Source organism: Oryzias latipes, chromosome 17 (genome assembly GCF_053564925.1).
Source record: "Oryzias latipes strain Hd-rR chromosome 17, Olatipes_Hd-rR_3.1".
Lineage (NCBI taxonomy): Eukaryota > Metazoa > Chordata > Actinopteri > Beloniformes > Adrianichthyidae > Oryzias > Oryzias latipes.
The window spans coordinates 16,538,735-16,554,739 of record NC_136253.1 but is presented as its reverse complement, the minus strand read 5'-3'; the positions used below and the strand labels follow the sequence as shown (position 1 = coordinate 16,554,739).

Genomic DNA, 16,005 nt, shown 5'->3' with positions numbered 1-16,005 from the left:
CTATTTGTTTATTTACCGCAAATTTATCGTTATCGCAATCACTAATATCGCATATCGCAAGTTTTCCTCATATCGTGCAGCCCTAGTGCCGACCAGAATTCTATGACACCAAGTCTTTCATACAGTATATTTGAATAGAGCTGTGAAAGAAGAAGCCTGGAATAACATTCACGAGATTTTCTCCGTTTTGACATTTCACACCAAGCTTCTGCCAACTGTAGGTGGCAGACTTGCGCTAGTAAACAGTAGCAAAACAAAAAGAAGAAGCCCTCCCCTGCTGGTCCAGTGTGAACACCATATGCTAAACGCATATTCTTGAATGACTGTCACATGCCAGTGTGAACGTAGAGCTATAATTTTTTCTTGTTTACATTTCTTCTTGTCTGACATCATTCTGGCACTCTTGCTAGCAGTTTGTCAGTTATATCGAGTGGTCACATCTGTTAGACATTTCTTTGTTACGTAATTAAAGAAAAAATTGGGAAGTGGCCATAAATGAGAAGCAGGTGCTGTAAATCTGAACAAGCTGCCATAAATACAAAGCAGCTGCTGAAAATCAGTAGAAGCTACCACAAATCAGAAATAACTGCTGCAAATGATAAGAAGCTATCTTAAAGCTGCAGGATGCACGCATAAATGTGATAGCTTGATTTCTGATCTAACCTAAGTCTGCTGGTGTGGCTGAAGCAGCTTCAGGCAGACTTCAGGCAGACGTGTTTTTCTGATTCATCAAGCACAGAAATAGACCGTTCAGTCACAATAAGGACTTCTGCATTTGTGCGTCTTCAGACTCTGAAGCTGCTGTTTCTGCCTTCAAGACAGAACTCAGGGATCAGAGATCAGGCTTAAGCTGAAGGTCAGGCTGTGAAGGAACATCCAGCAACTGAAGAGGTTGCTACCCCCACCCCACTCCCCCTGTTCTTTTTTAACATCTGAGTGCATGAGTGTGTCCATGGAAGCCCTGGAAACTGATTGTGGTGATCTTTAGTTCATGTAAACACCGTAGAAGAACCATGAGAACCGCTCCACAAATGAGCTCGATGCATCGCGATAAAAATGTTGACAAAATTCTTCACAGAGGAGCTCAAATCGCAAAACAAAATAGTTGTTTTTGTGTGTTTGTTACATGTTGTGTTTCTTGAGTTTTTTGTGTTTCTGGTATTGGATTGTATTTTTTGTAATTTATTGTTTTTCTGTTTGTGCTGTAAATTCTTTGTTGTGTTTTTGGTGTGTATTGTGTTTGTTTATTGTCTTTGCTATATGCTGAAATGTTTTTTATTTGTTGTTGGGATTTTTGTGATTGTTGAGTTTGTTGTGTTGTGTGTTCAGAGTGATAGCTCGCTCTGAGACGCATGCACATCCTGCAGGTCTGAGATCAGCTGATCAGATAGCTAAAGGGGGGGTGTCGTTTTGTCTGTGTGGGAGTGCGTGCGTTTGTGTGTGTGTGTGTGTGTGTACAGCTTCAATGATTTAGTGAGATCCAGAAATAACCTGAAAGCAGATATCTGCAGCTGCTTCTGCTCTCACACACTCTTGACTTCAGTAATACCAAAACACACACGCCTCCACAAACACATACTCGAGCATACAAGCATGAACACACAGGCAAACACAAACAGGTACGTCAACACACAATCACACTTCTGAACACACATATATAAACACACAATCTCCTCACATGAATACAAACTAACACTTAAATGATCAAGCAACCACATATCTGAACATACACATACACATATGAACACACACACAGAAACACACATGTAGCCACAAACAAGCACACACAGTATTTGAACACACACAGTAAATCTCATACATGAACAGACAAGTACATACATGAATGAACAATTTCACACAAATACAGACAAATGCAAACATACACGCACATAAAAAAACTTAAACTCAGACAAAAACATATATGTGAACTCATCCCCATCCACACACTTACACGCAAATATGTGAACACAAACACTTGTGTGAATACACTCACATGTATGCGAACGCACTAAAATGTGAACACAAACATACATGAACATGGTCAAACATGTGAATACACAGGTGCACACAAACATGAGAACTCAGGAACATGTGTGAACATTCACAAACATACGTGAACACACAAACACGTATGTAATCAAAGACCCATAAACATACATGAAAATACACTGACAAATACAGACACACATATACGTGGACACACAAACACCCTTACACACACACTCACAAACGTGAATTCCCACACAAAGATTTATGTGATATGCACTGACAAATATATGTAAACATATGTGTGAAAACACAACCATGTACATAAACACACTCAAAAGCCGACATGAACACGCACACAAACACATGTGAACACACACAAACAGAACCTTAGACCAGGCGACAATTGTTTGCTTGTATTTGGATTTGTTTGCTTGTGTGTCTGAGTGAAGTGTGTACACAGGCACACAGAAACTCAGTTCTCCCACACACTTCTGAGCAGTGAAAGCAACGTCTGCTAACCTGATGCCAGTTTACAAACAGAGCGGGCTTTTGTTTGGGTTGTGCAGCGGCTGAAGGACTCAGATGCACATTGATGCACACGTGCACACGTGCGTACACATGCATTCAAACAGTGTAGTGCTTTGTGTGTTCCCCCCTCCCTAGCCTCAGACCTTTCAGGAGTTTTGTGAACATCAGCCCCTCTTCTATTGCCAGTGTGACCCCTGACCCCTGCTGATTCTGCTCTCAGACAGTGACATGCATAGGGCCTACCTCTATGTTGGGACGCTGTGTTTGGTCTTCTGGCTCCCTCTGCTGGAGTGGAGGGGGTGATCTGCAGATCGCAACCTTTACCACTCAAAGAGCCATTTGGATCAGTTTCCCACAGAAACGAAAACACAGGGAGTCGCAGCACAGGGAGGAAAGAGCCGCATGCGACTCCGGAGTCGCAGGTTGCCGACCCCTGATCTAGCTCTATGGTCCATGAACAGGAACAACCGCCCTGATCCTTGGCTTTTGGGCTTTAGTTAGGTTCAAACCTGCTTCCACTTTGGACCCAGATCAGCTCTGATTTTTGTATGGTGCTGGCAGAGGCCACATGGTTCCACAGACAGCCCAGCTCTGAGATTCTGATCTGTTCAACAACTGCTCTGGCTTTTATGGATGTCAGTTCAGCATCAGAAACTGCAGCTGCATCTGTGACTGCATGACTCAGATTTCAGATTATTTCCAAACTTGTTGGACTCGCTGTTCCTCAGAGCAGCAGTTTCTGTAGGAGGACCGACTCTGAAAGGATGAAAGGTTAAAATAGTCTCGGTGGACTTTTACCTGTGTTTCAGATTTTTAACAATTGTCTTGGAAAGCTCTTTTATGCTTTTGACTCTAAACTTTTTAAGATTTCTCCTTTTTAAATCTAATCCAGATGTTGGGATTAAAGTTTCTGGCATTGTTCATCTTTTCTTTAGATCTACTGTTCTGTCTCCAGAATTTAAGCTCATTTTTGGGAGGGGTTGCTTCAAGTCATGTTTACCTCGTACAGTAGGTCTGGGTCCAGTGTCACTCAGTGTGTGTTCTGTGTGTCTGCAGATGTGAAGGGGCCTCCAGCGCATCACTTCTCCTGCGGTCAGAGTCCATACACCAAGGTCGCTGCCTGGGAGAGGAGGCTGTGCGTTCTGACCGACAGCCAGCTCATCCTGCTCCCAAAAGATGACGAGGTCCGAACTGGGCTCGCCCGTACCGTCCCGCAGACCCCACAGTGCACACTCTAACCCCTTTCTTTCTCCCTTCTCACAGGCTGCAGGAGAGCTTCAGGAACCCCCTGCTGAGTCCTCGAGGGCCCGGAGCCTCCGTAGAACCGTCAGCGTCCCTTCAGAGGGGCCATTCCCAGAGTTCCAGACAGAGGGCGCCATGGTGCCGGGTGAGAGTGCTTATGTAACGGGATCAAATGGGTGTGCATGTGCGCATGCATGAAGTGCGTGAGCACAAAGCCATCAGTCTGCAGGGATTACAGTAGAAACAAAAGGGCGGATGTGATCCGACCGCAGACGGCCGCCGCCTCTGCCGTGTCTGACTTTGTGTTCTTGAATGTAACACAAAGTCAATGGAGGGGGGGGGGGACCTCCTTTGAATGTCCTCTGTCCACTGTCCTCACGTGTAGGTCATTGTCTCTGATTCCTGCATGTCAGCAGGAAGCATCTCTGAAACTCCGCCTACACAGGAAGTCCAGTTTCTCCTTGAAAAAGACATTTGGACCCATAATTTTTCATTTTGCTGATAGACACGCCTCCATCAGCAGCTCAGATTCAAAATATTCATATACATTTTTCTTGTAAAAACAAAAATATTATTTTTTAAAAACAGAAATATTTTATTATCAATGCTTTATATTAAGCTTTTTTTCATCTCTTTTAGTGATTTGCTGATGTTTTCATCAGTAGATCTGTTCATTTTGGATGGGAGGACCAAAAGCTGAATCATGACACCCATTCATTTTAATGTGTGAATGTTCTATGTGTCATGGTGGGGGCTTTGTGTTTTAAATTGTGTTCTTTGCCCTGTGTTGTCTAGTGTGGAGTTGTGGTTTTTTGTGGCATGGGGGGGGGGGGGGGGGGGGGTCCAAATGTCCCAAACAGGGGACATTACTGCGTCTTTCTTCTGATTAATTAAATGAGGCATTTGGATGCAGATGCCATGTGTGGGGATTTCTGTGCACAGACTGGCTGGTTCCTCCGTCCACAGGGAGGGGGGAGGGGGTGGACTGACCTCAGCTGCCCCCATGGGTGTTGCAGTCAAGGACCAGATCTGTAGGGGGGGGGGCAGACCTTCTTCAGTGGAATCATTTGGATCTGAGACCGGAGGTCTTGACTCTGGGTGTTCTGGGTAGTTCCTGGCCTTCCCTTTTTTAATGCTTCTTACCCACAGCAGGTGGGGGTCATGTTGAGATTGTGCAGTGATGGAAAGAGAAAGCAGTGAGGGGGCATCAGCGTGTCCTCGTTTTCATGCCTGTCCTCTGAATGCAGCCGCAGCGTCATTTTAGCCGCTGTGGGTTTGGTCAAATTACAGTGGCGCTGCTTAACTGCAGTGCACCTTCCTCCTCGTCTTCATCGTCTCCTTTCTGCATCTGCTTCTGCCGACACTTCCTGCCCAAAGTTTTCTGACCATGCAGCAAAACTACAAAATGATCACGTCCTGCTGCAGCATGCGTACATGTCATCAGCATGAATGTGGTGTTTGAATGAAAAAGGTTTGGGTCTTTTGTCAGATCAGTTCTATTGTGTTTGTCCATTAGAACATCCATAGAACACTGTAGGATAAAAACCTGAATTTACAGCAGAAAGACATTTACAAGCATGTGTGTGTGTGTGTGTGTGTGTGTGTGTGTGTGCGTGCGTGTGTGTGTGTGTGTGTGTGTGTGTGTGTGTGTGTGTTATCACTAGCTCTCTAATTTCATCACAAACCATCAAATTACATTTGCAAAGCATTGTGGGATTGGATTTTGCCCTGTCATTTCAGAAAGGATGCTTCTGTATTTTCTCTTTACTAGGAAGAGAGGGACAGTTTTTTGAAGGTACCACTTTCATGTCTTTCCACTCTCAAAAAATTCTCCTTTCTAAAAGGAACTGACTCTGTGAAGGAGCTCACATCCTCATTAGGAACTTCTGGGTTTGACAGGAACTTGCTCAGTGTTTTTGGACTTCCACTGCATTGTTGAACTGGATTATAATTTCTCTAAAAAAGCACTTCACTTGTCTTCATTCAAGTTATGCTTTCAGAGGAAAAAATAGAAAGAAAAGAAAACTCTTAGTAGCAGTGTTGAGCCTTTATTTTGAAGGCGAGTTTCAGTACTCAGAAGTCGTGAGTTTTATTTTGAAATCACGGGTGGGAACGTGATCGCGCTCCGGGCGCGTCCTCGGCGGAGTAATGACTTCAGCGCGTTTCTGATGGACTTTTTTGGTGAGTTTCCGGACCTGTGTCCTCGGCTGGGTTCGGGTTCCGGCCCGGCTCGTGTTGCTCTGACTTGTGGGCGCGCGCGCGCGTTATGAAACACGGGGGAAGTGGCCGTCCTGCTCGCTCAACCGCGCGGTGGAGCTAAGAGCCGAACTTCTGTCAGAAGCCGAACCGGAACCAGAAGCCTTGAGAACCTGCGTCCTCGTCATCGCTGTTGTTGTCAGTAACAGGTGCTCGTGTCCGCACAGGTACCGGCATATTTTAAGGTTCAGTTAATCAGATTCCTCCAATCAGAGACTGACCTCAGCCTGCACATGACATGCCTGGTGAGACATCACAGACAGAACTTCACAGGTGTGTCCCAACATCAGCTAATTCATCAACAACTTCACATTTCCTTTGAATGGAAAATGAGGGTTCCAGGGTCTGAAAACGGGATCATATAGAAAATATCCCGAGAACAGACAGACAGACAGACCGACAGCTGTGGCATTCTTTATTTTAGACAGTGGATTTTTATGAGGTAAACAAACACTCCTCTAATTTACTCCCCCTTATTTACTTTAGTCCTTAGTCTGACTCAGCTGAACCACACAGAAACCCCTTTGGTCCGATAAAACAGTGTGACCATGCAGAAGACTTGAAAGCATCAGTCCAGGATTTCTGGTTTCCTGTGTGACACACCTGTTGGCCAATCAGGGCAGACCCGGCCCGGCGTCTGAGGTCATGAGTAACAGCTAACTCCATCAGCATAACTGAAACCATTCTCAGGTCAGTTTGGGCAGTTTGAGAGTAAATGCAGCTGAAGCCAACTCCCCCTGAAGCAGTAAATGTGGGTTTGTGCACATGTGCAGGTAACCATATGCATTATGGAATCTCAAAAGTGCCATATAGCATAAAGGTTTTACGAAACATTAATGTTTGTAAATATATTTAAATCTCTTTTTTTGTTTTCTGCATAACTTTCACTTAGTTTATACTTCTTTTTTTTTTTTAAGCCAGTCAGTTCTTATTTTGAGGCCGTCCCCTTAACAGGGACAGTCATGTGACGCGCTAGTTTGTTTTAGGCTCATTCTCACTTTGTGACAGGGAAGGGAAGAGGGGGCTGGGTTGCTCCGCACCAATGGCCCCACCCACAAGTCAGCGGCAAATTACTAATGAAGTACTGCTCTGCAGAAATTATGTCCTAGAAAAGGACAGATTTTTGATTTTGGCTAGAAAATGATATAATCATAATTAAAAGACCATGAGGAACACTTTGAAAATAGATCAAAAGATCTTTAGAGGGGGTCTTTAATTCCTTCCTTTTACAAAAGAGGCGAGTGGGCGGGGTAAGCACACTGGTCAGCTAGAGACACGCCCAGTTTGGTGGTTGTGGAGCAGAGGATTTGACCTGCTAATCAAAATGCCACGCCCTCATACTAGGCTAGGGAAGTTCCGAACCACTTCCAGTGGTTCAGTTTTCACAAAATTCAACCCCAGAGGAGAAAAAAAATGAAGTTCATTTATTTTTCTTGAAAAGTGGGATTTTTTTAAATTTGAAGACTGACTCAGATGTGGAACCTACCTACCTTGTGGTTTCATAGTAAACTGAAATGGTCCCAGTTTTTTTAAAGCAGACTTAAGGAGGAAATGTGGCCCCCTACCCCCGGTCTGCCCCCTCCAGAGGTGCTGCCCGTCATTAGGGTTTTTGAGACCTGTTTTTTCAATATCAGGATAGACACCTTGAATGTTTATCTCTTCTGTTAGCAGTTAGTTTGGGGTTTCCACAACTTAATCAAATGGCCAGCATCCTTAGATAAGCTTTAAACTAAATCTCAGTCAAGCTAGATTGTTTGGGGGGTTGTGGGTTTCACTGAAGTGCTGTGTTTTATTTTTGGCACTCCAGTGCTCCCATACTTCAGCTATGATCAGGCCTCTCAGGCACAGATTTGTGAGAAACCTGTGTTTAGTGTTGCAGCTCATGTGGTCAGATTGTGTCTTGAAAGAAAGGGGGTGGAGCAGTAGGGGGGGGGGGGGGGGGGGGCAGAGGGACAGAGCTCGCTGGGTTTTGAGGTTTGAGTTTTCAGAGTGAATCACAGTCCAGCTGCAGCCGGGTCCACTCTGTGAACGTCTGTGTGCGCGTCAGGAATGAAGAGGTGGCGGCACAAAGCCGGTTTCTTTTTGAGGACAAATTCTTTGAATTTTTGTTGTCAAAGCTAAAGTGTGTGTCTGCTTTCCCATGACAAAACACTCTTTGTGCTTTCAGACGACTCACTGAGCAGCAGCTGACAGGATGTGACTTCTCTCATGTCGCACGCTCTCAGAGGTTTCAGGAAAGGTTCGGTTTGGTTACAGTGCCGTACGTCTTCTGGTCGGCAGGGTCAGCCTCTGCTTCAGGTCGCTTTAAATCTATATTTAAGCAATGACTAAATCTGGCTCACATTCGTAAAGAACAAATGACCAAATTCCCTTTCAAATTCAGAAGTTACAGAGCTTTTCAGAGGAAATGGATGCAGATGAATGCGCCACAACTGGAAAACCTGATCCCAGCATCAAGGTGAAATCTGATTAGACCCAGAATGAAAAACCCGGGAGGCTCACAGACCATAAGAACGGGGAGAATTTGGGACAGACCATTGATGCGACTCTACAAAAGTTACTGTTTTTTTTTTTTTTTTTACTTTTGTTACATTTTGTGAAAAATCTAAATTCCAAACAAATTTTATCCATATGATCTTGCCTGATGTCATCACCTAAGCTCCACCCACAAACAGACAAAGGAGTTTTTATGTTCTTCCTTTACCCCTGAAGCTTCTGAATGAACATTTAGACATTCCCAGCATTCCTTCTGCTAATGTTTCAGTGTCACTGGGCCGTGTCAGCCCCGCCCACATTCAGGGTCAAAGGTGAGGCGTCTGCAGGTGACGTGAAAGGAGGTTGTTCCGGGTTAGTCTCCTGTCCGTGTTTTTGGGGCGAGGATCTCAGCAAAGAAACCGGGTCAGGACAGGCAGAGACAGATCCACACTCTCCTTCTCCTCCTCACCAGCCTCCTCATCTGCATGGCTCCACCCACCTGTCACCGATGGACCCCCCCCCCCCCCGTCCCCGTCCTTTCTCAACAAAGGGGGAGGAGCAATGTTTCTTTGTTTTCCTGCTTTACAAAGACACACACACACATTAGCTGCACTGCACATCAGGAAGACAAACTTCTTAAGCTGGGGAGGGGGGGGGGGGTGATGAGGCTTTTAGCGAGCTGCTGCAGTGAGAGAGATGAGGAAGAGGATGACAGGAGACGAAGAGGAGGCTGCAGTTGGGTAGTGATTGAATAACTGCAGTGATAGTTGGAATTACTGCTCAGTGGGGGTGGGGGGAGAAGGAAGGACAAGTGGGGTGGGGGTGGGGGGTCTGAGGCAAGGATGCTGATGGGATGAAGTTGGAGGGATGCAGCTCAACCTGATTGGCTGAAAGGTGGTGCTTGCTTAAGCGAACTCTATCTGACGCTGTGTGTGCGTGTGTGTGTGTGTGCGTGTGTCCTCTCCTCAGATGATGGGGAACAGCTGCGACAGAGGTACCGTCTCTCTCTGTGTTTGTGTCATGTGACCCGCTGTCCTGCAGCATGCTGCTTCAGCTTTGAGTGGTGGCGTCCCTGCCTCCCTCTGTGTTTGTGTGCATGAGTATCTGCACCTGCACGCCGCCTGCATGCAGCCGGCTTTCTCCTGCAGCAGAGCTGGACCCCCCCCCTCCCTGCATGCTGCGCCCCCCTGCAGGAGGCTGCAGGTGTTTGCAGCAGCAGATGTCCTCAGGTGGTCCTGTGTTGATCTGGCTGTCTGCAAAGAAGTTCTTTGAAAGTGTGAAAACACTAGAGGTTCCTGAGGGACCTTCAGCTGTTTTTCGACGCTCTGGGCCTCGTTAAACTGGTTTGAAGTCAGAGGTGTGCTTGATGAAGATCTGCAGCTTCCAGAAAATGATCCTGCCCCAAGAAAAGCTAAAACAACCCAATCATCCAGAGGTCCTCAGCTGACCCTAGCGTCCTGGGCTGAAGAAAACATGAGCTGTTAGTTTATTGCTGCAGATCATCAATAGAAGAGACACGTTTCCACTCTCTCTCAAGCCAGAGCCGACAATTTTGTTTTGTAAATTTACAAAACCCTCCAGATGGAGGCTTTGTGTGACCCTATGACTCTGGCTTCATTAAGGTGTCACCATGGTAACCACCAAAGTAGTTGAAAAGTTTTTTTTTTGCGCTATGTGCAGGTGGCCTAAAAACTTTGTTGAAAAAGGAGTTTTCAGGTTACCATGTGGGGGTGGCTAGCATAAACTCTGCTGCTTGTCTTTTTCTTTTTGTTGACTCGAAACATTTATTTCTTGAAAGAGCTCCGCCTCCTCCAGAGAGTCTCAAATTATAGCGCAATGATGATCTCAGTCGTAATGAAGGTGATGTCTCTTTGTGTCTGCAGATGTGTCTTCAGAGCGTTCTCCGAGGAGGAGCAGCATCTCTGGGCTGGGGAGCTCAGAGAAGAGTGTGGCGATTGACAGTCCCAGTTCATCTCCCTTCAGAGTTCCGGTGAGTATCAGAGCTCTGTGTGCAAACCCCCCCCCACCATGTCACAGGAGTCATTCTCGATAAATGAAAAACAGCTCACAGTGAAAAATAGATTTTTTTTCTTCCCAATTTAGTTTCCACGCTTTGGAAGAAATATCTTTATCTTTTTTCATGCTGTCAGTGGTGGGAGTTTGAGGTGCTCCATTCGAGATCACAGCAGCAAACCTTTTCTGGAGCAGTTCTCATGATGGGAGGGGGCATGAGTTTAAAGATATAAATATCTCAGGAAATGAGGCTGCAGGTTCTCTTTGCTGTGCTGACAGATATCCTGATAAATGAAAGCTTTGATTGGTTTATCTGCTAGATCATACCACCCCTCCCTGTCTGAGGTCGGGGTGGTATGAAAGACCGTCATCTGTCCTTCAGGGACGCTCTGACCTCCCTTGTGTCCTCAGAAAGAGTTGGGGGATCAGGTCGTCCTGATGTCAATCAGATAATGTGCATTTATCAATCTGAATAGCTGCATCATACTTGGATTATTCCCTTTGGAAAAACTATTAAAAACATTTGATGTAGCCATGGATATGATATGATATTGGGCTAAACCCAACTTTTTAAGAGGGCTTGATTCTCTTCCACTCTTGAGGTGTCCATGGTGAAAGGTTTAGTTGTTATTCCCCCTTGAGAACAAACTCATTACTTACTGTCCTTTTTAGAAGACATTTGTTTTTGGATTGCATCTTTTGACTTATTTGGAGCACTAAGTCCTGATGTTCTTAAAACAAGACGGCGTGGCCTTTCCATTGATATCTCATGTGTTTGGGTGGGATTTGGGGAACTTTGAATTCTTGGGGAGACAACATGGAGACTACAGATGACATTGTTAAATGTGCTGGTTCTCAGGAATATAGTATGTTGAGAGGTTCACCCTGGTGAACTGGAAGGTCGTGTCTCTGTGACTGCAGATCGGGAACAAGGTCTGTTACAGTGGTCTCAGCTTATGGGCTGAATGGCAGTACATAGTACAGGATCTCCTGGGAGAATCTGGGAAAGGTTCTAGATAGAGCTCCAACCGGGTAATCCTTTGTTCTACTGGGACTTCTACTGACTTCAATGTCCCAATGGAATATGACTGTGATACCTGGAAGAGTGTACACCACGATTAAACACAGAGGAGTCCATCGTGGCACCAGGACACTTAGGTAGGAGGTCAGTGATCGACTTAGGAGTGGTGTTATTTTGGATCTTTGGTCATGTATCTCGGACACTGATGTAAAGAGGGGGTTACGTTTTTTAGTCTGCAGACTAATCTTAGCATAGGGATAAAAGCACGGGTGAACCTGACAATCTCTGATCAGACTTAGTGGATTTTTATCCTCTTGACACTGCCACTCCTACTCCTACTCCGGCTTTAATCTTGTTGCTTCGGAGGTTGAAGGGATGAACATATGCTGTTGTTTTGGTGTTTCAGGGCTTCTTTAGCAAACGTCTTAAAGGATCCATCAAGAGAACCAAAAGTCAGACCAAACTGGACCGGACCACCAGCTTCAGGCTCCCCCTCCTGCGCCCTGCTGATGCTGACAGGTGACTTCTTATAACACTCAGACAGTGGTGGTGTGATGTTCAGCTCCATCAGTCTGACCTGTGCGAGCTGGTTTAACCCAGCTAAGTTTTTTATAGTCCATTTCAGTGGGTTAGAAGTGTTTGATCGATCAGGTAAATGAAAAAGGTCAGGGTTACTGATGGAGATCATTTTTTGTCTGCTGCATTGCCTCCGTTTGGAACATTTTAGTTGCAAAGGTCGCCCCCTGCTGTCAGAACTCTGTAAAAGTGTGTCTGGATTTTATTTTCACTTGGATGCAAAAAGATAAAAATACCACAGGTGGCCCAGCAGTGGGGGTGCAACAGAGGTTTGCATCGTGTCATAGTTTCAGAGTCACGGTTCAAACCTTTTTTAGATAATAAGGAAAAAATTAACAAGATAGAAGCCTACAATTTATTTTTTGAAATGCTTCAAAACATATATTTAATAAAACATATATAAAAATAAAAAATAAAACTGATCTCTCAACATTCACGGTTACCATATGAAGTCAACAAAAACTTTTGGCGTTAGCTCCTCCCACACGAAGGAGCGTCAGCTTTATAAACGCACTTTTCGCCCCCCCCTTGAACAGCGACTTTGATGCATGTTGAAATAAAGACCGTGTTTGGGAATTTGACGCACAAATAGCGTTCGGTGTGAAGAAACAATTGTTTTAAATAATGCATGCTCGCGGAAAGTTGGGAGGGGGATGCAATCTGTGGTACACGTGCGTGCTGAACCGTGGCTGGTGATCCGTACGGATAAGCCGTGATCCCTTGCATCCCTACTCGGCACTGTTTTGACATTCTGGATCCTCTCTGGTTCTGGTTGAGTTCTGCATTGCTCCATCAGTTTCTGCTGGTTAGAAGGTCTGGTGATGCAGAAAGGATCACACAACAGTAGGATAATACCACACCCATGCAGACTCGTGTGCATTTCTGCATGAGTGAGCTCAGGCTGCTGATGTACAAATCCCCCAGTGCTCCAACACCCTGAATTCCCGTAGGACTCCAGAGTTTGTGTCTGCACAGATGCAGATAGACGCTGATAGATGCATGCTGATTGGTCAAGAAGGCTCTGTCTCTGTAGTCAGAGCCGGAAATCTGCACACGGCTATTTGGGACTGTGGATGTTGTTGTCATGGATACCTCTGCTGCTCATGTTTGTTTGTAGTGATGTAAGCGTGTGTCTAAGCAATTAAGGGTATGCAAGTGTGTATGTGTGTGTGTGTGTGTGTGTGCACGTGTATATGTTTCTGAGTGTGCGTACATATACGTAGAGTACAGTACTGTACAGACCAAAACTTTGGACACACCTAGGCCACACATAGGCATCAAAACTATGAATTAACACATGTGGAATTATATACATAACAAAATAGTGTGAAACAACTGAAAATATGTCATATTGTAGGTTCTTCAAAGTAGCCACCTTTTGCTTTGATTATCGTAAATTCCAGACTACAAAGCGCACCCGAATACTAGCCGGACCCACCAATTTTCACGTGTTTAACTACTTTTATACATACACAAGCCGCGTCGGAGTACAAGCCGCATGTACTAGGCATCATTGTCATCCTGACAATTCACATCCTGATTCCCAGAGTAAGTGTACTTCGTTAGCACACTGTGGGTGGAGTCAGCTTTGCCTCAAGATCATGTATTTGAATACTCCTACATCTGCCAAACAGCATGGAACTCTATTCTGTTCACAAGTTCCTCAGTTATGTTTTTTTTTTTAATTTTTAATTTTTTTTTTTTTTTTACTTATTGACAATCTAGGTATCATACATAAAATTACAAACAGTAACCATATAATCAACATTACATCCCTCAGTTATGATGAGGAAATTTACATCCGCGATTCCCCATTTCCCATGAGTCTTAAGGGCTAAAGGCGGGGTCAACGCCCGGCCTCGCCACACTGTTGTATGTGTTTAAGAATGACCAAGTATCAGCAGTGCATGGAGGGGTGAACAGAAACGGCTCTCCTTCCGCTTGTGTCGCGGCAGCGTTATGGGAGAAGTAACACCAGTAAAATAAAGCAGCGGCGACTGAAAAGCGCGCCTCAGCGCGATACGCGCGCCTCAGCGCGGCGCGTGCGTCAGAAGTTTCCTTCCACAACAAACACTGTTGGTCCGCGGACGCCTCTGCGCTCCGCGCTCGCCCCGCGCGCTCCTTGTCTCCCAGGGAAGAACGCTTCGTCCCCATTCTGTGCTGGACGGAGCAAATCGTGTCTGTGCAGAGCATTCGGACTTAATACTGAACGTTTTGTGGATGAGGGGAGGATGAGTTGTTACGTGTGGGAGCCATCAGACTGCCATCGGCCCCGCAGCTCTATGTGAACGAGCAGCAGAACATGTCTCCAGCTCAAACCATTCAGTGAGTCCGAAAATACGTACATGGCGGCCGCCAATTAAATCCATAAATTGGCCGTGTCACTGAATAAGCCGCAGGGCTGTAAGTGCAGGAAAAAAGTAGCGGCTTATAGTCCGGAAATTACGGTACTGCTTTGCACACTCTTGACATTCTCTTGAAGAGCTTCTAGAGGTAGTCACCTGAAATGGTCTTGAAGGATTCCCAGAGGTGATTAGCACTTGTTGGCCCTTTTGATTTCACTCTGCGGTCCCGCTCACCCCAAACCATCCGGATTGGATTCAGGTCCGGTGACTGTGGAGGCCAGGTCATCTGGTGCAGCACCCCATCACTCTCCTTCTTGGTCAAATAGCCCTTAAACAGCCTGGAGGTGTGTTTGGGGTCATTGTCCTGTTGAAAAATAAATGATGGTCCAACTAAACGCAAAGCGGATGGAAGATGCTGTAGTAGCCATGCTGGTTCAGTGTGCCTTCAATTTGGAATAAACTCCCAACAGAGTCACCAGCAAAGCACCCCCACACCATCACACCTCCTCCTCCATGCTTCATGGTGGGAACCAGGCATGTAGAGTCCATCCATTCACCTTTTCTGCGTCGCACAAAGACACGGTGGTTGGAACCAAAAATCTCCAATTTGGACTCATCAGACCAAAGCACAGATTTCCACTGGTCTGATGTCCATTCTTTGTGTTCTTTAGCCCAAACAAGTCTCTTCTGCTTGTTGCCTTTCTTTAGCAGTGGTTTCCTAGCAGATATTCTGCCATGAAGGCCTGATTCACACAGTCTCCTCTTAACAGTTGTTGTAGAGATGTTTCTGCTGCTAGAACTCTGTGTGCCATTGACCTGCTCTCTAATCTGAGCTGCTGTTAACCTGCCATTTCTGAGGCTGGTGACTCTGATTAATTTTAGCAGAGGTGACTCTTGGTCTTCCTTTCCTGGGGCGGTCCGCATGTGAGCCAGTTTCTTTGTAGCGCTTTATGGTTTTTGTGACTGCACTTTCAAAGTTTTCCCAATTTTTCAGACTGACTGACCTTCATTTCTTAAAGTAATGATGGACACTCGTCTTTCTGTACTTAGCTGCTTTTTTCTTGCCATAATACAAATTCTAACAGTCTATTCAGTAGGACTATCATCTGTGTATCCACCTGACTTTCTGAACAATACAACTGATGGTCCCAACCCCATGTATAAGGCAAGAAATCACACTTATTAAACCTGACAGGGCACACCTGTGAAGTGAAAAACATTTCAGGTTCACCTCTTGAAGCTCATCAAGAGAATGCCAAGAGTGAGCAAAGCAGTAATCAAATCAAAAGGTGGCTACTATGAAGAACCTAGAATATGACATATTTTCAGTTGTTTCACACTTTCTTTTTTATGTATATATAATTCCACATGTGTTAATTCACCGTTTTGATGAGCAGGTGTGTCTGTGCTGTATATGTTTGTATATGTATTTATATACATAAATATTTATATACTTGTATACATACACATACACACACACACACACACGCACCCACACACACACACACACACACACACATATCTATATATATATATATATGTCTGTCTGTCTGTCTGTCT

General features: G+C 45.2%; 1 protein-coding gene across 15 annotated transcripts in view; it reads left to right on the top strand.

Annotated features, from left to right (window-relative positions):
* The window catches only part of rasal2 (RAS protein activator like 2), a 52,400-nt gene that overhangs the window by 20,059 nt on the left and 16,336 nt on the right, over positions 1-16,005 (top strand). For 8 of the 15 annotated variants that reach the window (XM_078934680.1, XM_078934681.1, XM_023965211.2 and 5 more), the window contains exons 2-5: positions 3,574-3,701; positions 3,781-3,904; positions 10,374-10,480; positions 11,931-12,043. In XM_078934680.1, the coding sequence (XP_078790806.1) occupies positions 3,574-3,701; positions 3,781-3,904; positions 10,374-10,480; positions 11,931-12,043 (472 nt within the window). Of the gene's footprint in view, positions 1-3,573; positions 3,702-3,780; positions 3,905-5,831; positions 6,289-9,459; positions 9,485-10,373; positions 10,481-11,930; positions 12,044-16,005 lie in introns of those variants that run through there. The other 7 variants (XM_078934683.1, XM_023965213.2, XM_023965212.2 and 4 more) reach the window with 6 other exon arrangements.